This window comes from Sinocyclocheilus anshuiensis, unplaced genomic scaffold (genome assembly GCF_001515605.1).
Source record: "Sinocyclocheilus anshuiensis isolate Anshui unplaced genomic scaffold, SAMN03320099.WGS_v1.1 scaffold112, whole genome shotgun sequence".
Taxonomy (NCBI): domain Eukaryota; kingdom Metazoa; phylum Chordata; class Actinopteri; order Cypriniformes; family Cyprinidae; genus Sinocyclocheilus; species Sinocyclocheilus anshuiensis.
Genome location: NW_015557175.1, coordinates 357664 through 379901, shown reverse-complemented (window position 1 = coordinate 379901; position 22238 = coordinate 357664). Strand labels below are relative to the sequence as shown.

The following is a 22238-nucleotide window of genomic DNA, read 5'->3' as shown; positions in this document are numbered from 1 at the left end:
TGAAAAACTGCACCCAAAAATCATAACAATGAAGTTTAAGGGATAGTTCACAAAAATTCTGTCATCATTTACTCACTCTCATTTTGTTTCAAACCTGCATGAATTTTATGTCTGTTAAACATAAAAGAAGATATTCTGAAGAATGCTGCTGACCAAAGAGTTGCTGGTAGCCACTGACTTTAAAAAAAAAATACTATGGCAGTCAACGGGGACTAGAAACTGTTCTGGTCTATGTTCAGTAGATGAAATTTATACAGGGTGAGTAAACGATGACGACATCGCAATTTTGGGTGAACTATCCCTTTAAGATGCAAGGCAAACCAACAAGGGGGGTGTAAAGATTTTAGAAAGCAAGAAAAAAATCACTCTAACAGAGCAGACACAGATGTTCGGAGGGTTACCCTCTGCTCTGGGTCCACTTCAGAGTCAGTGGATGGTGCTGAGGCGGATTTAGGCGGAGGAAGGGTGGAGGCGTGTGATGCGGGGGGCGGAGGTGCCATAGCTTTGGTTTTAGGTTGGGCAGACACGGTCGCAGTGATATCTCCATCTACACTATTACTATGTGAACACTCTGCAGGTGAAGCTGGGGCCGTCACTTTGTTTTTTGTCTGTGCGGTTGCTGATAATGTTGTCAGGCGGTTGGTTTGTGGGTGGTGTATGGGTGGAGGGGGAGCCCTGTTCTTAGGTTTAGACTGTGTAGTGAGAGGAGTGGAGGATGATGCAACCGTTTGTGCAGGTAAGACGGAGGTCTGCGTTGAGTGATGCTGCTAAAATAGGAGGTAAGTGCAACAACTGGGATCACATTGGACAAAAATGTAAAAACCCATAATGAAAATTACCACATAGCATTTCCCAGATGATTTATTTTAAATCCAGATGAAACAGCAATTACAACCCATTTACTTCCATAATGTGACATATTTGCGCAAAATCGGGCATTCAATGAGAAAAAAAAAAAAATCTATTTGGATTTGATAGGATCAAGAAAATTGAGTGTTCAGAGTCAGACCTGAATCTGAGTTTACAGTGGATTAAGGGGGTCTATTGTTCACAGTAAGACATATATTAAGCAAGTACATAGGTTCAAATCTTATTTCATGTTGACTTTAAATTATAATTTCATTTTGAAAAATAATTTCCAGAACGGTTCATGTAGCAGTTACCTGTTGTTGAGCAGTAAAGAAGGCTGTATTTTGCTGCTGCACAAAAAGTTGTGCGTGCTGGGGTGTGGTCTGGGGTGGAGAGGGAGTGGCTTGTTGCTGAGTGACAGGAACCTGTGATTGGGCAACAGGCTGGGAAGCCATGTTAACACCTGTGAACCAATAGAATAACAGAATAGAAACACAACATTAACAAATAAAAATAACAGACCCCTAAAATCCCCACTCTCGGACTTGCAAGACGAGACGAGGAACAAACAGAGCCTCACACAAAAAAAAAAATTCTTTGTGGTTGTGATTTTGTTGCTGTGTGCAGCATTTGCATTTTCAGCGATGATAAATTACATGATGAACATGAAACTTGTCATCCTAAGTGAAGACAAAGTACTACTATCCAGACCCAGATAATCTGATGCTAAAACATTACAGGAAGATAACAATACACAAGGATATTCGTTATCAGTAATACATGTGGGGCTTTAATTAGCATTGACTTCAGAAATAGGAAGTGAAACGACAGCTCGGTAGGATTGAGTGTGTCAGGGGCTCAATAGCTCAGGCTCATTAGTGAGGTTTTAAAAGCTCTCTGTAATGACAAACTGATTGAGCCAGTGGGAATACTAGAGCTGCGTGTGTCAGCCAAAAACACATGCCGGTCAATGCAACGAGTGACAGAAGAGAATAAAAGTGAGGAAAAAAAACGAGCATGCATGAAGGACTGAAGCCACCCATATGAGTTTGTTACAATGTGGACGCCTACATAGTGTTTGATTTTGGATGAAGGTGGATGAATGAACACTCACTGATTGGCTGGCTGGGTCCTGCAGGTGCACTGGCTCTTTTGCGTGGGGTGAGGGCTGGTTGGATGGGCAGGATGCCTGCGATTGGTTGAGCTTGGCCAGCCTTGGGACGCTGCCGTGGCGCTATGGATGTCTCAGTCGTAGGGATTGGATCAGAGAGCCTGAATGACCAGAAAAGTTCAAGTCGAATCAGAACTACCACTCTAAAACTATATGCATCCTAAAACTAAAGAAAAAAGTATGTAATAAAAGATCAGGGTTATAACTTGAGCTGGAGGAGGAGAAAGCACTCGACTACCAGTCAGGCTATTAGTTAAACTGGCAAACAGTCAGAATGATGCAACTGTCACGGTTTCATTAAATCAGATGCATGCGGATCAGTTGAGAATTGGACTTGTTACAGTGCTGGAGTTTTACTCACAGTCTTTGTGATAGAAAGGAGGACTTTGGGATGAGGGTATGGGGAGAGGAGGGGGTACTCAGGTCACAGAACAGCAGAACGCTCGCTTTCCCCATTTCACTAGGGCAAAGAATGAACCATCAACCTTTAAACATGAATGAAGTAAAAAAAGCTCTTCAAGTCTCAAAGTTCTTCAACTGCTCTGAATAAACAGATGCAACTAGAGTGTTGTGAAAGGTTGCCAGGGCATAGCTACGCAGTTTCTCAGGTATTCGGAGTAGATTTTATCATATTGTTATGCAGTTTCTAGGGTGTTCTGAATGGTTGCTAAAGTGTTACAAGATGATTGCTTACTGGTCTCAATTGGTCCCTAGATATGGCTACTAATTATGTCAGGAAAAGTTTGCATGTCATAGATCACCATGGAGCTAGAGTACACATGACTGCCAATTTCATGACCTTGCATCCCACGGCTCTCAAAAGGTTTACCTGTGCCTTAAATTTACCCAGCAATCTGGTGTCATCAGATTCAAAGAGGATTACCAGACTGTGCTTATGTAAGACCTCCAAGCGTTAATCCGTTCTCTCTGCTTTCTGCTGAGAATCATCATGCATGCATCTCTTTTACACACAAATTCTAACACTAAAAATATAAAAGAGAGAATAACATTTAAAAGAATATATCTGTAGTACCATAATGTGCCATTATATACAACGTGGTAGAATATGCTGTTTATATAATTGCTTTTATCCTGTGGCACTTTCCACAAATAACATACAAATGAGGACCTGAAATTCATAAATGTTGTCTTTTCTAATGTTTATTTTCCCACAAATGGCTGTTTTACAAAGTTTTTGAATTGTGAACGTTTAGGTGAAATGAACTTTAAGTGTAGGGACAGAAATCTCTCAGGATTCATTAAAAGTATCTTCATTCGTGTTTCAAAGATCAACAAAAGTGTGTTTGGAATGATATGAGAGTAAGAATGATGACAGAATTTTCAGCTTTAGATGAACTATCCCCGAGAGGTTGCAAGACAGTTGCTTACTGATCCATGCCAAAAGAGCCCAGCCCCAATTCTCTTTGACAGGGGTGTCCAATCCTGTTCCTGCAGGGCCACCATCCAGCAGAGTTTAGCTCCAGTCCTTGTTAAACACACTTGAACCAGCTCATCAAAGTCTTCACGATCTCTTGAAGCTTCCAGGCAGGTGTGTGGGAGCCAAACTCTGCAGGATGGGGGGCCTCCAGGAGCAGGATTGGACACCTCTGCTCTCTGGATGTTTCCACCATGTTTCCAAGAAAGCAGGTGGAAGTAGAGTGCCCTATCTGTCTTTTATCTCTATAAATAGGAAGGGGAAAGGCTTATCGCAAGGCTGCCAGCAGGTGAGATGCACAAGTTACTTTATTTCTGGAAGGCTCGAGGAGGTCAAGTACATTAACTGCTTTTTAAAGTCACTGAAAAAGCCAGAATGTTTAAAAGTCAAGAATCAACATTCACAACCCATTTTACTTCTGCAACGTGGCATGTTTCTTGGTGAAACAGGATATTCAAGATAAAAATGCAGGGTGGGACGTGATCCACTGGGAATTATGTGGATTGTGAAAAATTGGCATTCCATTCCAGAATTTGTCGTAAATTGTGAAGGACTATCCCCCTTCCTGAAAATCCACCAGCACCCACTGGTTGAAACATTTTCCAGCATTTGTGCCATCATGTTGCTTTGAAAGTTGAAAAAACAATTTCGAAACTAATTTTGCATTGCGGTTGTGTTTTAAGCACTACCAGACTCCCAGCAAGCATTGGGAGAGACATAGAAAGAGTCACATAGAGAGATAAACAGACTGTACCTCCTCCCTGGATAAAGCCTTTATTTGAAGACACAGACTGCAACCCAGAAATCAGATTTTCAGGACAGGGTCTCTCTGCGGTCTTAGCTGGTAATACAGACACATACATACACAGCATTACTGTAGTCTCTCTGTAGAGGGTAACTAAAAGAAATACTGTGCTAAAAAGAACTGGGAAAACTTGATTTCATATGAAAACATTGGCTTTACCATCCAATTTGGCAAAATCCCTGTTGAGCAGCTCTTCTGCTGTGAGTTTAGAGAAATTGTCATCGCCAAAGGGGTTCCAGGATGCTGTGGCTCCAGCCGAGGGTCCCGAAGCCTCCCCTGACTGATAAACACTCTGTTGTGATGAATATGGAGAACCAGAGGGAGTGGTGCTAGCTGACCTACAGCAGAGAGAGGAAAATAACAATGTTTCAAAACGCTCCACTTCAGTGTTCTCACACGACCTCAGCATGCCGCATGTGAGTGGTGTCAAGTTATTATCTTTGAAATATAAACTATTTGCATTTTCAATTTGATTTTTGCATACAACTCCAAGGCCATGACACACCAAGCCGACAGTCGGCTGCTGGCCAAAGTCAGGTGATCATTGAGTGTCTGTCGGGCCAGTTTTTGCAGTGTGTTCCAAAACATTGGCACTAGTTGGACCACCGTCTGAAGTGTTTTGGCCGATTGAGCATGCTGAATGGCCATTCGGCTGCCAGTAAGAGGAATCACTCTGATTGGCTGTTCAGCTTAGTGAACGAGAACAAAAATGAAAGTAATGAAAGCTAGCAAATGATAAGTTAAGGGGCCGTTTACACTACAACGTTTTCAGCCAAAAACTGGAAACTTTTCATGCGTTTTGCCTGTTCGTTTACACGACAACAGCGTTTGGGGGACTGAAAACGCATATTTTTGAAAACGGGTTTCAAAGTGCAAGTTTTTGAAAACGCCACCGTTATCGTTTCCGTGTAAACACCCAATACGGGAATCTTTGAAAACGGTGACGTCATGCTTGTGCGTAGTACGTGTTAGGTATGTAGACATGCACAGTACGTGTCGATTTTTAAGGCAAGCGCGAACAAACATACACAACAATGGCGGAGTACATGGTACTGTTGTTGCTGCTCAAGAGTTTGCTAACGCTTCTTCAGCAAAGTGTGGATTTACTTCACCAATAATACAACCAACAGCGGAGACGCATCATATACACACGGTAACAGGTACTGTTTACTAACAAGGTGACAGCGCCAACTACTGGCCTGGCATACGTAATACAGCGTTTTTGGCCGTTTTCGTGGATGTGTAAACGCAAATCGTTTTGAAAACGTTGTCGTGTATACGTGAGACTTTTTAAAAATGCAAGGGAAAAACTTTTCAGTTTTTGACTACATCGTTGTCGTGTAAACGTAGCCTAAGAGTGCAAACATAGATTCTTCTAATTTCACACCTTCAATTTATCTCACCATTCCAATACGTGAATATTTTCATAAAGACATGGCTGTCTGGAATGTAGAAAGTGAAGACCAACTGATCAAGCTTCATATACAAAATGGTAAGCAGGCACCCCTTTGTCTTAGTTTTAGCTTCCCATTTTGAATGCATAATATAAATTACTGCCACCTGCTGGTCTGGAGTTATTTTCTCTCAAGCAGGCGCAAGTTCTTTGATGTCAGATTGGTGTGGCAAGGCCTTAAACCTTTAGCAGTCCAAAAATAATTAATAAACCCTGCTGAAGAAATAAATAAACAAATAAACAGCTTAAAACAGCGTTAAAATAGATGTTTTTCTAGTCTTAGTTGTCTGAGATCTTGGCTTGTCTTAGAGAGGTTTTGGGCCCTTTTCAGGTAAACCAGCTGACTGCCAGGCTGGGATGCCAGCTAGACCTTTTCAGCAGGGAGGATCCAGATGTTAAAAACCGTGGCTTGAATTACTTCCAGTTGATACGTCATACTGGAAATTAAAGGTTCCAGTCGAGCACACTGCATGTCGCAGAATGTTATTCTGAACAAATTTAATGTCTACATACACCAAGAGCGAGAAAAATCCAGTTTTGCATGATATGACCATTTAAATGGCCCTAATGTTGCCATTTTGCTACTCAGTTATCACTACTAAAATTTAGTGCTTTACTTTTGTCTTTGCTCAATGCTGGACAATGTAATGGTTGAAACTGAACTATAACATGATTGATTAGGTATTTCCTTGATTTACTTAGACTTGTTAAGGCTGGCCTCTGCAGCAGCAGCTTGAAGCAGTTGAGTGGACTTGCTCACAGGAACTCCAAATATGGTGCTGTGTGTGACATCACTCAGAATTCGTCTGTGGCCTCCTTTAGGGGCGGTCTTGGGAGAAGAGGGTGGAGTCAAGGAGCCGACTTTATGCACCCCACGACTTCCGCCGACAGACTTTTACAGAAAGAAAGGTATAGAGACAGAGCAACATTAAACACTTTGAAAGCTGAAGGATATTAATGAGAGAATTTAATTTCTGAAATATCAAAAGAGACATTCTGTAGAGAAGGTGGTGGTCTTTGAAAGGTGAAGAAAGAGAGCTTCAGATATATAAAAAAAGACAAATCTAATATCTCAGTGACTTGTTGAAAAAAGCTGATCTGTGAAATTAGAAAATATCTAAAAGGATTGAAAGGTGAAATGTCTGTTATCAGATGGATCAGTCATTTCCATTCATTTCAAAAGAGAAATCTCATCTATTAAAATCTTTAATTCATTTGCCCTCATGTCATTCCAAATCCGTAAAATCTTCTTTTTTACATCATTATCCTGGGTTCTTTTTTTCCATACAATGGAAGTGATTCTGGGGTTGCTGAGCTACAAAAATGACAAAAAACACCATAAAGCACCATGAAAGAAGCCAGAGGATTTGTGTGAAGAACAGACTGAAATGTAGGTCATTATACAACGAAAATCTTGTCCTCTGCCGTTGCCCTCAAATCTCCTTTGGGCTTGTGCATATTCATTGCCACATCCTGACCAATAGCATTGTGTTTAAAGGATGTTAAACCCGGCACACAATATATTAATGTGACATGTTTGAATATATGAACAAAAATTTAACTTGGGCAGAGAATGATTTTTCAATTTTGCACGTTTATCACACAAAGCTATCAAATGACTTCTGAAACTGAAATACTTTTACTTTATGGGAAAAAAAAGGCAGTGCGAACATTCAGCTCAACTTATCCTTTTGTATTTTATGGAAGAACAACAAAGATGATATGGCTTTGGAACAACAAGAGGTTGTTAAAAGATGTGTAGCAGCATATTTAATTTTTGACAGGAATGAAAACGAGGAATTTTTACAATTTTGGAAAATTACTGATCCTATATGCCTATATATGTGTATATATATCCCTCATTTTCATCCATGTAAAACTCAATATGGCGTCCACCCTGACTAAGGTCTATTAGAAAGAACACCTCCACCTGTGTTGTACATGACACCTTGCCCTGCAGGCATAATTATACAGTAACTGTCAACACCTACTGATTTCATTACAATGTTGAAATAATTTGAAAAACTGCACCCAAAAATCATAACAATGAAGTTTAAGGGATAGTTCACAAAAATTCTGTCATCATTTACTCACTCTCATTTTGTTTCAAACCTGCATGAATTTTATGTCTGTTAAACATAAAAGAAGATATTCTGAAGAATGCTGCTGACCAAAGAGTTGCTGGTAGCCACTGACTTTAAAAAAAAAATACTATGGCAGTCAACGGGGACTAGAAACTGTTCTGGTCTATGTTCAGTAGATGAAATTTATACAGGGTGAGTAAACGATGACGACATCGCAATTTTGGGTGAACTATCCCTTTAAGATGCAAGGCAAACCAACAAGGGGGGTGTAAAGATTTTAGAAAGCAAGAAAAAAATCACTCTAACAGAGCAGACACAGATGTTCGGAGGGTTACCCTCTGCTCTGGGTCCACTTCAGAGTCAGTGGATGGTGCTGAGGCGGATTTAGGCGGAGGAAGGGTGGAGGCGTGTGATGCGGGGGGCGGAGGTGCCATAGCTTTGGTTTTAGGTTGGGCAGACACGGTCGCAGTGATATCTCCATCTACACTATTACTATGTGAACACTCTGCAGGTGAAGCTGGGGCCGTCACTTTGTTTTTTGTCTGTGCGGTTGCTGATAATGTTGTCAGGCGGTTGGTTTGTGGGTGGTGTATGGGTGGAGGGGGAGCCCTGTTCTTAGGTTTAGACTGTGTAGTGAGAGGAGTGGAGGATGATGCAACCGTTTGTGCAGGTAAGACGGAGGTCTGCGTTGAGTGATGCTGCTAAAATAGGAGGTAAGTGCAACAACTGGGATCACATTGGACAAAAATGTAAAAACCCATAATGAAAATTACCACATAGCATTTCCCAGATGATTTATTTTAAATCCAGATGAAACAGCAATTACAACCCATTTACTTCCATAATGTGACATATTTGCGCAAAATCGGGCATTCAATGAGAAAAAAAAAAAAATCTATTTGGATTTGATAGGATCAAGAAAATTGAGTGTTCAGAGTCAGACCTGAATCTGAGTTTACAGTGGATTAAGGGGGTCTATTGTTCACAGTAAGACATATATTAAGCAAGTACATAGGTTCAAATCTTATTTCATGTTGACTTTAAATTATAATTTCATTTTGAAAAATAATTTCCAGAACGGTTCATGTAGCAGTTACCTGTTGTTGAGCAGTAAAGAAGGCTGTATTTTGCTGCTGCACAAAAAGTTGTGCGTGCTGGGGTGTGGTCTGGGGTGGAGAGGGAGTGGCTTGTTGCTGAGTGACAGGAACCTGTGATTGGGCAACAGGCTGGGAAGCCATGTTAACACCTGTGAACCAATAGAATAACAGAATAGAAACACAACATTAACAAATAAAAATAACAGACCCCTAAAATCCCCACTCTCGGACTTGCAAGACGAGACGAGGAACAAACAGAGCCTCACACAAAAAAAAAAATTCTTTGTGGTTGTGATTTTGTTGCTGTGTGCAGCATTTGCATTTTCAGCGATGATAAATTACATGATGAACATGAAACTTGTCATCCTAAGTGAAGACAAAGTACTACTATCCAGACCCAGATAATCTGATGCTAAAACATTACAGGAAGATAACAATACACAAGGATATTCGTTATCAGTAATACATGTGGGGCTTTAATTAGCATTGACTTCAGAAATAGGAAGTGAAACGACAGCTCGGTAGGATTGAGTGTGTCAGGGGCTCAATAGCTCAGGCTCATTAGTGAGGTTTTAAAAGCTCTCTGTAATGACAAACTGATTGAGCCAGTGGGAATACTAGAGCTGCGTGTGTCAGCCAAAAACACATGCCGGTCAATGCAACGAGTGACAGAAGAGAATAAAAGTGAGGAAAAAAAACGAGCATGCATGAAGGACTGAAGCCACCCATATGAGTTTGTTACAATGTGGACGCCTACATAGTGTTTGATTTTGGATGAAGGTGGATGAATGAACACTCACTGATTGGCTGGCTGGGTCCTGCAGGTGCACTGGCTCTTTTGCGTGGGGTGAGGGCTGGTTGGATGGGCAGGATGCCTGCGATTGGTTGAGCTTGGCCAGCCTTGGGACGCTGCCGTGGCGCTATGGATGTCTCAGTCGTAGGGATTGGATCAGAGAGCCTGAATGACCAGAAAAGTTCAAGTCGAATCAGAACTACCACTCTAAAACTATATGCATCCTAAAACTAAAGAAAAAAGTATGTAATAAAATGCAAAGTCACTTCAAACCTCTGAGAACACACAGATAAGTGACAGCCTCACCTGGCTTTGTTTTGACTCTTCTTAGCCATGGCTTCACTGGCTCTGATTGGCTCTGGGAGTTTTGCTGGAATGGGTGAATTCTAGTGGAATGAGAGGGATATTGTTGCATTTAGTATTTGGTTGTCTTTAGTCAACATGAAACATTATCAACTCATTCCAGTGAAACAGGAAATTCAACACACACACACAAAATCATTATAGTTAATTGAAATAAAGCTGAAATAAAATTAAATATAAACATTTGATAAAAAACGTACACTTAAAAAACTTAAATATAAAGTAGAAATGTTATCTTGGCAACTAACTAACATCGGATGAAATATTCACTTTTTTAGTTTGTTTTGCATTTAGTTAGGTTTCTGGCGTGTCTGCCAGCACAAAAAAGCTGAAAAGAAAACATGCAGCCAGTTTGTTATTGGCTGAGTCTGAAACTGTGTCATCCAGCGAGCTGTTTCAACCTGCAGCCAGTTTCTACATAGAGAGCTAGCTATTTGAATAAGACCACCTCTGAGCCATACACGGATATATTCACGGGTCTTGTGTCAACGGCCCACGGGAGAGAGGGGCGGGGTGAGCAGTAGCTCATTATCATTTAAAGAGACATGCACCGAAACGAGTCGCTGTGAACACAGCTGTTTTTGACATGGTAAAAAGTGTTATTTTACATGATCATTGAGGAATTATAACCAAAGTATGGTGCAGACATTTCATGAAGACAATAAAGAATCATACCGACTTGTGGAAAATGGGCATCCTATGTCACCTTTAAAATTATTAAAACCATTTTGGTAACGCTTTACAATAAGGTTCATTAGTTAACTACTTTAGTTAATGTTAATTATACCATTACTAATGCATTATTAAAATAAAAAGTTGTATTTGTTAACGTTAGTTAATGCACTGTGAATTAACATGAACTAACAACGAATGACTGTATTTTCATTAACAAAGATTAATAAATGCTGTAATAAATGTACTGTTCATGGTTCGTTCATGTTAGTTAATACATTAACTAATGGAACCTTATTGTAAAGTGTTACCATAGAAACTAATAAAAATGACAAAAGTGCATAACAAAATTAATAAAACTTGAACTAAAATAAATAAAAATAAAAGTGAATTCAAAATATTAACACACTCCAATTAATTGTGCATGAAGACCAGTAACATGAAGAAAGTATTTCAGTGTCATTTTTTTTATTTCAGATTGACTTCAAAGTTATAAGTTAATTAAATATGTTATTTAATTAATTTAATTGTATTGTTATTTAAGAGAGTTACGCATAGAGGTGTTTTTTTTTTGCCAGTGTCACATCCTATGAAATCATCCTTCTTAAGTACATAATTTAATTTCCATGAATGTGTAAAAATATGTGAAGATGACATCCTCAACAACAAAAGATGTGCATGTTGTTGGCACAAACACAAATGTGTAATGAAAGCACATGATTAGCTTTGATATTTATTTGTAGACGCAGTCTGCAGTCTGAGCCAAACATCCCTATGTCAGGAAAAACTGCAAAATAACATTGAAATTGTATTGTCATTCCTGTATTGAACTCTTAACAGCATTTGCGGGTGTCGATGTTAATGGGAGAGAGGGGCGGGGTGAGCAGTAGCTCATTATCATTTAAAGAGACATGCACCGAAACGAGTCGCTGTGAACACAGCTGTTTTTGACATGGTAAAAAGTGTTATTTTACATGATCATTGAGGAATTATAACCAAAGTATGGTGCAGACATTTCATGAAGACAATAAAGAATCATACCGACTTGTGGAAAATGGGCATCCTATGTCACCTTTAAAATTATTAAAACCATTTTGGTAACGCTTTACAATAAGGTTCATTAGTTAACTACTTTAGTTAATGTTAATTATACCATTACTAATGCATTATTAAAATAAAAAGTTGTATTTGTTAACGTTAGTTAATGCACTGTGAATTAACATGAACTAACAACGAATGACTGTATTTTCATTAACAAAGATTAATAAATGCTGTAATAAATGTACTGTTCATGGTTCGTTCATGTTAGTTAATACATTAACTAATGGAACCTTATTGTAAAGTGTTACCATAGAAACTAATAAAAATGACAAAAGTGCATAACAAAATTAATAAAACTTGAACTAAAATAAATAAAAATAAAAGTGAATTCAAAATATTAACACACTCCAATTAATTGTGCATGAAGACCAGTAACATGAAGAAAGTATTTCAGTGTCATTTTTTTTATTTCAGATTGACTTCAAAGTTATAAGTTAATTAAATATGTTATTTAATTAATTTAATTGTATTGTTATTTAAGAGAGTTACGCATAGAGGTGTTTTTTTTTTGCCAGTGTCACATCCTATGAAATCATCCTTCTTAAGTACATAATTTAATTTCCATGAATGTGTAAAAATATGTGAAGATGACATCCTCAACAACAAAAGATGTGCATGTTGTTGGCACAAACACAAATGTGTAATGAAAGCACATGATTAGCTTTGATATTTATTTGTAGACGCAGTCTGCAGTCTGAGCCAAACATCCCTATGTCAGGAAAAACTGCAAAATAACATTGAAATTGTATTGTCATTCCTGTATTGAACTCTTAACAGCATTTGCGGGTGTCGATGTTAATATGTCTTTGATCATGACTCAATGCTTCCATTATGCTATCAATACTGCTCAGAGTGGGAGGGGCCACTGGATGTGTGCCAGCTGGCAGCCACGAGCCACATTCCACTTCCTGTGCAAGCACTTACTATATCTAGGGATAGGCATGAATTAAACATAGATTAAGAAGTATGTGCTGAAATAAAGAACAAAAACCCTATAGAGTGTGAAAAACGGGTGAGAAGTTCGGGGCAAATGCACATGGTAGCTTGTGTAGTTATAGCACAGCAAACAAGGAGAGAGATCTTTACAGTATGAATGAGCAGGTCTTACGTGGATATTCTGTACTGGGCATTCTTTCCATGCCAGTTTAAAGGCGAAATATGACACCTGGCAGATATCTGGCCTTATGTCAGGGTCTGGCTCAAGCATGTAACCTGAGATGGGAGAAATTAAACAAATCAAAACATAAAAAAAAAAAAAAAAAAAAAGTGTACAGGTTTTGCTAAATCTTGAAAAAAAATTTTGTCCCACAGAATTAAAATGAATTTTATTAAAATAAAAAAGTTTTTTTTTCTTTTTGTTATATGAAGGTAATATTTTATATATATATATATATATATATATGCATTATGGTGTGCATTATTTTCTAATAATTCAACGGCCCATTGTCAATTATTCCTTACTCATAATAAACTATAAATGTAATAAACTACCATTCAATAGGTTTAATATTTGTCTATTGTCTATTAATATTTCACTATTTGTAATAGTCTCTTATGCTCGCCAAGGTTGCATTTACTTGATATAAACAGTACAATAAATACAGTATAGACAGGAATATTGTGAAATATTATTACAATTTAAAATTGCTTTCTCTTTTTTAATATATTTTAAATAATTTACAAATAAATTTTTTGCAGCCATTACTCAAGTCACATGATCCTTCACAAATCATTTTAATATGCTGATTTGGTGGTCAGTAAACATTTTTATCATTATCCATGTTGAGAACAGTTAAGCTGCATAATATTTTTGTGGAAACTGCTGCATTTTTTTTTTTTCAGGATAAATGTTGCTCAAAACAACAGCATTTATTTGAAATAGAAATCTTTTGTAACATTATAAATGTCTTTACTGTCACTATTGATTAATTTAATGCTTTAGCTTTAATCCTTGAGGAACAATACAAAAAATAATAATTTTACTGATCCCAAACCTTTGAACAGTAGAGTGCATAATATTTTTTTTTTCATACAAAACATTTAAATCTACAATAATCTAAACAAAGACTGAAAAACAAACTACTTTAATATTTAATGTGTGAAAAATTGCATTTTTCAAAAAATGATGACTGTCCTTAGTTGTCCCACCGTCAGTTTTGTCCCTAATAATACTTTTATTTTTATTAATACATACATTTACACGTGAACAGAATATTTTTTGACATTATTTCCAATCAAGCTGTAATTTTTTACCAAATTATGTAAGTGAAAATACAGTAACACTTTAGATTAAGCACCACTATTAACTAGTTGATTATTAGCATGCATATTACTAGCATATTGGCTGTTTATTAGTACTTATAAAGCAGATATTACTGCCTTATTCTGCATGACAGACAAGCAATCATCAGCTGGACTTACGGATGAGACAGTGCATGTCGTGTGAGTAGCGGGAGTTGTCTGGGATGGTGAAGCTCCCGTCACAGATGGCCACCTGACTCTCTCCAAACGGCAAAGTGAAGTAACACAACTTATACAACAAGCAGCCCAAAGCCTGAGGACACAAATGAGCAAGAGTCATTAAACATCCTTTGTGATGTTTCAAAATGCTATGCATATAATAATCAACTACAGAGAAAAAGCTTTGGCTGCTGCTGAATTTTTCTCTAGCAGTCTTCACCTCTCTGACTCACCCATATATCTGCTTTAGTAGTGATAACTTTGCCCCCATATAGATTCACCATTTCTGGGGCCCGGTATGAAAGAGTAGTGTACCTTAACACACACAGAGTATTAGATTCAATTGATATGAAAACGTAACACTGTGGCCCTAACACACACACACACACACACACACACGCACACACGCACACACACACACACACACACACACACAGAGTATAAGATTCAGTTGATACGAACACGTAAAACTGTGGTGTGTAAACCAATAAACCAGCACCTCCAGGGTTCGTACACATTTTTACCAATAAATTTCCATGACTTTTACAATATCCATGACCTAATGTTCCATTATTATTACAAGTATACATGTAAAATAAGAATAAAAATCTATGTTCAAATTTATCATAGCATATGTTAACTAAAATTAATGACTATTAATGCTACTTATTTGCTTTCTATTTGTTTTAATAATAAGTACAATCTGCGACTGTGCCAGATGCAGAGAACATATCCAATAAACCAGTGCTCACTTCTTGATTTCTTCTTCTACAGCCGCCACACCTTCTGTTTGTGGATTCTGGGAGCGGTTAATGGCACTGCCAAAGTCACACAACACATAATGTCCTCTGTCATGCAGTAAGATGTTCTCCACCTAAAAAAAACACAAAGAGAGCACACACATTTGTGCTACAGTCGGATATGCCCTAGTTTTTGTAAAGCTGAACTGAAATAGTTTTCTAACATCACAAATGAACTCTAAGATGGCTAAAATTATAAAAGGGTACAAACATAATGAGCAAAAAATCAGATATTGAAGGAATAGTTCACTCAATACATTTAAAAATATTAGAATTTGGGGCATCGAGACATGTCACACCAGGTTGGACTCAACGGCAACATTTTTTTGAAGCTTGACTGGTCTCTATGGAGGCCCGTTTCCACCACTGAATACAAAAAAACAAGTAATTGGACATTTTTATCTCACAGTTCAGACTTTTTTTCTAAGAATTGCATGATATAAAGTTGCAATTGCACGTTATAAAGTCAGAATTGCGAGATTTTTTTCTCGCAATTCCGAGTTTATACCTTGCAATTCTGACTTCTCTTCTCAGAATTGTGAGATATACTCATAATTTAGAGTCAAAGTCCAATTCTGAGGAAAAATTCTGACTTTATTGCTCAGAATTGTGAGTTTCTATCACGCAATTCTGACATTATAACTTGCAACTGCGAGTTTATATCACGTAATTCAGAGAAAAAAAAGTCAGAATTGCGAGAAAAAAAGTCAAATGTAAGATAAAAAGTTGCAATTACCTTTTTTATTTCTATTCAGTGGCAGAAATTGGCCTCCATAGGTTTCTCTATGCTTTAGTTGAATGGAAAAGAACAGCCTAAAAATTATTAAAAATTTCACCTCCAGGGTTCGTACACATTTTTACCAATAAATTTCCATGACTTTTACAATATCCATGACCTAATGTTCCATTATTATTACAAGTATACATGTAAAATAAGAATAAAAATCTATGTTCAAATTTATCATAGCATATGTTAACTAAAATTAATGACTATTAATGCTACTTATTTGCTTTCTATTTGTTTTAATAATAAGTACAATCTGCGACTGTGCCAGATGCAGAGAACATATCATCACATCACTGAATATTATAATTTATTTAACCAATATTATCAACTAAACTCAGGACCTGAATTTCATTTAGGGAACCGTTTAGGTCTAACAGTAGCATTCAGGTACAGAAATACACAGAAATTAAATAAACTGTAAATTAAAAACAGATTAATCCTTAAAATTAAAGTTACAAAAGTTATTAAGTCAAAAGCAGTGACTGATCTTCTTTTTTTTTTTTTTGTCTTTTGTTGTTTGATTAACATTAATGACAGACGGCACCGCTTTATTAGGCTGCTATCCCTTTAAGACCGACTGCATGGATCCAATATTCTGATACACACAAGTTTTCTTTCTCAAGCTTACATTCACTTAAGACAAAACTGACTGTGTTTATGAGGATACCCGCCAGGATGGGCATTTTGACATAATTTTGTGTGTATTTGGCCGCTTAAGCGCAATAAGCTGCAAACAATAATTCAATTTGGTACTCGTGAGGTGATTGCGAGGGGGCTTTATGTCCAAACACTTTGGATGTGAGCGCACAGAAAACCGTTGTGGAGCGCGCCACTACCGAATGGTTTAAAAGGACTTAAAAAGATGTGCAAATGATACAGTTTTGTGATGATGCAACAGTGTGAAGCCGTTTTGAGAGGGTCAAAGAGAGAAGACGAGGTACCGCTGAATCACTCTTATGACTGATTCCATCTGATATTCTGTGTGGATTTATTTACATCTAACCTACATGCTATATTAAATAAATGTTTGCGGGAATTTCCAGCATTATAAATGCGAAACCTGTGGGAATGAGTAAAACTAGGCGATATATGCGCGATCCCACACCGATCTGATTAAAAATGTATTCTATTGCACAGATATTTGTGAAATAATTTTCCTGACTTTTCCAAAACTTTCTGGTTTCATTGATTTTTCCAAAACCTTTCCAGGCCTGGAAATTGCTGTTTTGAAATTCCATGACTTTTTCAGGTTTTTCATGACCGTACGAACCCTGCACCTAGTTATACGGGTTTGGGACAACATGGAGGTGACTAAATGACAGATTATTTTATTTCTTAGAATAATAAAGGTGTAGAGTTCATACCTTGAGGTCCCGGTGGATGATGGGGGTTTTGCACTGATGTAGTCGAGCGACAGCTTCACATGTGTCACAGAAGATCTGCAGCACCTCCGTCTCACTGAATCCAGTCTGCAAGCGCTGGTTCATCAGGTTCACAACCTGCCCACCTGGATTATTACACACAAACACTGCATGAAAATACTGCATAGTAGGTCAAGACTAGTGCTGTGTTCGATACATCGATACGACGATGTATCGTCACAGAGATTTGACGATACGAGTATCGATACAGCTGGCCCTGTATCGATATTGTAGCACGTGTGCAGCAGTGGACCGTGCTTAATTTGAATAAGACAGCACCATTTAAAATGGAGTAGAAAAGTGCGAGGTTTCTCAAAAATACCTGGTGGGGAGTGCCCAATGTAAACATGAAACATATGCCATTACCTATATTGTACTGTGGTACAGTTATGGAGGCCCTTCATAATGCAGAGGTCAACTGCCTGCTCTGCCAATAGTTAGAAATGGCCCTATAGTATGAAGTGTTTAATAAACAGCTGTTTTACTAAATTCTTCTGAGGTGAAATTCAGTGCAGTCCCGTATCGTGATGTGTATCGTATCGTGGCCTCTGTATCGTGATACGTATCGTATCGTGACTTTGCTGGTGATACACAGCCCTAGTCAAGACCACCAAAACTTGTGGGAAAAGCCTCTGAATCTCAAATCGCATACCATCTTGAGAGAGGGGCACATACTGACCTCGACAGAAGTCCATCAATATGAGAACTTCCCAAACATCTCCTGATCCTACTGCTGTGATGCTGGAGTCCAGGAAACCAACAATGTTTTTGTTCCCCACAAGGTCCCTCTGTTCAAGAAAACCAACACATTTAGATAGGAAAAAACAATCTGTAAAAACTTTAGATGGCATCAGCAAGAACAAATATATATATATCTTTGAATGGTAGTATTATATATGTTCATGATATTTTTTCTTGCTATATATTTATATATATATATTTTTTTTATATATATATAAAATGCATGTTTATTTAGCAAGGACATTAAATTGGTGAAAAGTGACAGTAAAGATATTTATAATGTTCTTCTTTTGAACTTTCTATCATCATTTCCACAAAAAATATTGGGCAGCACAACTGTTTTCAACATTTCAAGAAGAAGAAATGTTTCTTGAGCAGCAAATCAGCATATTAGACTGATTTCTGAAGGATCATGTGACACTGAAGACTGGAGTAATGATGCAGAAAATTCAGCTTTGATCACAGGATTAAAACTATAAAGAAAATTATAAAAAATATAAAGAGTTATTTTACATTGTGATACTATTCACAAATGACTGAAAGTGGCTGTCTGGAATTGTTAATACTAAGTAACTATTGCTTTCTCATTTAATAACTTAAGATTCAATGGAAAGACTCCCAACTCACCCTTTGTGTATACCAGCAATTTATTGTACAAATAAGTACTTTGCATTGATTTTAAATGCCTGAAATGTGAAAGCTCACTTAGTTTTCTGACCATTTGCTAAAAGCTCAGACAATGGGTCTTTGAGTCGACTAAGTCAATGCTAGTATAATGCTAGTATAAGTCAATGATAGATTAGCTGTTCAACGTCCTTTCAAATCGACTCATTCATTCACAAATTTGAAATGCCCCCTGTTAGTCGTCTATTTAGGAGCGCACTGTGAGCAGCTGCTCATTTAGAAACAGCAAGACACTCTGTGATGCTGAAACAGTGCTGACATTTTCCTCTTGTCCATTTAGTAGGGCTCACAGCGAAGTGCGGTGGATTTCCATTCTGAAGTCAGTCCCAGAGGACACGACTGACCTTTACCGGCACTGTACTGTTCTCAGCACTGTATTTACAGCACCACATGCAAACTGAGGAACAGGAGACCTCAAATCCTTTCAAGACTGCGTGGCTCAGCTTTGAAGGTCTAATCACAGTGGTATTAAGAGGAGCTAAATCAAATAAAGGACTATAGAGAACATCCATTTGGATGCTTAAAAGAATAGTCACTGTAGTGACCGTATCTGAAGCCATGCAATATCTTTGTGTCAGCAACACACTGAAATTCAAGCCATTATGTATGGGTTAACAATGTACAGCCAGTTGGTTTTTCATTGAAAAATAAACTCTGAAGGGATTAATGGAAATCCTCCGGTTTCATTTTCAATAAAATCGATAACAGAGACGCAAGGTGGCACCAGGTCATTTGTATGAAAAAAAAAAGGTTATAATCATCCTCTATGCTGTCGCTCAATAATCAAACATCGTGGACAGCAATGACAACAAACTTCTATGGTTCGTGTGCATTTTGTGACCAAATGTCATTGCTCTTTAAACTGCAAGATAAACTTGATAAATAGGCCTTTTAACGAGTGCATTGGTGAAACATGTATGGAGGACAAGCCAAAACAAGCATGAAACATGATCATAACCCAAAATCTTGTTCAAAAAGATGTTTAACTAGTCATTAAAGCTGATCAGCAGACTAGACTGACAGTATTTAGATATTTATAATAAGTAAATGCTTGTTTTTGTATTTGGAAAACCACTGTGTATGTGTACAGTATATGTTTTTTTTGGTCACTGGTAGGCATCATTTTAATATTTTTTTGTCAAATTCCACCAGTAAGGAGCAGTATAACCAAAATATCAGTATATTAAAATTCACAATTTTAGATAACTATTCTTTGCCAAATTTGGAAATTGTAGTAATTTTCTCCTCTTTTCTCAAAGAGCCTGGGCCATGATAACTGATGCTTGTGGCGATATCTAGTAATTAACATTTATTCATTTGGAAGACGTTTTTAGCCACTTATAGTGCACTCAAGGTATATTTTATCAGTATTCGCTGAAAATCCAAGCCAGCATTTTTAGTGTCATGCTCTAACAGTTTGGCTGCAGGAAGAAAAAAACAAACAAAAAACAAACACACATACGGCAGGTGAAGAACCGTGCATAAGGGAATGTCTCACCATAATCTGAATTTCCCTCTTGCATACTTGAAGGTCATGTTCATTGTTGACATACATTCTCTTCAGTGCACAACGGACGCCCTGATGAGTCCTCACCAGAAATACGATAGCAAAACCACCTGTGGAAAGAAAACCAACAGCCTGAAAATCTTTAAAAACAGTCGAGCTACTGAGAGCTCACATGCAGAGAAAGGCAAATCGATCTCATATGTGACCCTGGACCACAAAACCAGTCTAAAGTGTCAATTTTTTGAAGTTTTGATATATTTACGGTAGGAAATTTACAAAATGTCTTCATGGAACATGATCTTTACTTAATATCCTAATGATTTTTGGCATAAAAGAAAAATCTATAATTTTGACCCATACAATGTATTTTTGGCTATTGCTACAAATATACCCCAGCGACTTAAGACTGCTTTTGTGCTCCAGGGTCACATTTGTGATTCAACTAATGTAACACAGTACCACAAGGAACACAGACAACCTTTGTCCAGGGAAATAAGGAGGTACTGGACACTGGTTCCCTTGTGCTATCAGACCAACCGTCAGTGGACAGTGGCACACAGTATATAATCATGTAATTGATAGGTTAAACTCATTTTAGTAATGTTTCGTCTAACAGTAAGAGTAAGTACAAGAACTCACAAAAAAACCCTTTGACTGTGGAAATGCAACTCCCTGACAAAATGAAAATGCATTTGTGCCTAATGATGCCTAATGATTACAATAACTAATGCTCATACTTGGGGTTAGTAATTTAAACAAATCTCTAACTCCCAGTATTAAAGTTCAACAAATAATCATCTCAGACTATTTGTGCTAGGAATGATACCTCAAATCCAGGAATCTCACTTTCCAGTAGGGCTGGGCGATACAGCTAAAAAATGTATCAACGATATATAGGGATGTAACGATTCACTCAACTCACGATTCGATTCGATTCACGATTTTTTTTTTTACAAAATGAGATTTAAGACAAATTATAAATTAAATGTGTCCTTTTATTATTGCTTATACAAAATACTGTACATTTCTTTGGTGAAATTGAAATATAACACTATAATAATATACTAATATAGCACTTGCATATTATTGCTCTTTTGTTGGTTTTGATTGCTTCTGTTGTCCTCATTTGTTAGTTGCCTTGGATAAAAGCGTTTGCTAAATAACAAAATTTTAATTTAATGTAAATAACAAAACTAAATTGAAAATTTAAAACAAGCCCCAAATCAAATAAATAAGTAACACAAATAAAATAAATCTCTTCATATAAACAAACTAAGGCTTTGTCTGTGCTCTTTCCATTTAAAATTAGAGGCAACCACTGCATTTTAATCATGATCCAAACAAAGATGCAGCATACATGGAACACGAGCAGTTTTTAAACTAAATTAGATTGTATAATTTCGAAATTTGAAGCAAAAACAGAATAGTTTGACTTCAGTTTTGTGAAACTATACATAAAAATATCTGCATGAAAGAGCGGACGAGCTGAATAAGATGCAGATTCACTCTCTGCCAGCAGGTGGCGCTTATAGCGTTTCCTTGGTTTCCGCTGTAAACAAAGCAGCGCTGCACTTATGAACTTTAATATGCAGGGCTCCAGACTGCGACCATTTTTTCTGCCTGTGCGATTAAATTTTGTGTGTGGTCGCACTGGTGCGACCACCGCGTTGGTCAACTCATAAGCGCTTAAATTTCTGTTGCATATGAGAAACATCAAAGGGCAAACGAAACTGAAAGCATAACGAAACCGCGCTTAGAGAGTATACCAAGCACGTTAAGTATACGTATACGTTAGCATGAGCGCGAAGGTGCACGCAGCAAAAATGACGCACAAATTGAGGAAATGATGGATTTATTAGTCGGTATAGGCTATAATACAGCATGTGGTGTGAGCCATGCCTCATCATATTTGTTTTTGTTAATAAACATTTTGTAAGCTAGTTTGTCATTGTATCTTACTGATTTATTGTTGTTGTGCTTTTTAATTAAGAATAACAATGAATCCATCTTTTGTG

General features: G+C 37.5%; 1 protein-coding gene across 2 annotated transcripts in view; it reads right to left on the bottom strand.

Moving 5' to 3' along the window:
- Positions 1-22238, bottom strand: part of LOC107678431 (AP2-associated protein kinase 1-like) — a 61051-nt gene that overhangs the window by 20615 nt on the left and 18198 nt on the right. Inside the window, exons 2-15 of one of the 2 annotated variants that reach the window (XM_016473689.1) lie at positions 20215-20333; positions 17971-18079; positions 17235-17377; positions 15036-15157; positions 14517-14598; positions 14245-14377; positions 12932-13035; positions 9994-10073; positions 9695-9852; positions 8895-9043; positions 8133-8498; positions 6412-6605; positions 4420-4598; positions 4210-4296 (exon numbers count right to left, since the gene is read on the bottom strand). In XM_016473689.1, the coding sequence (XP_016329175.1) occupies positions 4210-4296; positions 4420-4598; positions 6412-6605; positions 8133-8498; positions 8895-9043; positions 9695-9852; positions 9994-10073; positions 12932-13035; positions 14245-14377; positions 14517-14598; positions 15036-15157; positions 17235-17377; positions 17971-18079; positions 20215-20333 (2025 nt within the window). The remainder of the gene's footprint in view (positions 1-4209; positions 4297-4419; positions 4599-6411; positions 6606-8132; positions 8499-8894; positions 9044-9694; positions 9853-9993; positions 10074-12931; positions 13036-14244; positions 14378-14516; positions 14599-15035; positions 15158-17234; positions 17378-17970; positions 18080-20214; positions 20334-22238) is intronic. The other variant, XM_016473690.1, reaches the window with a different exon arrangement.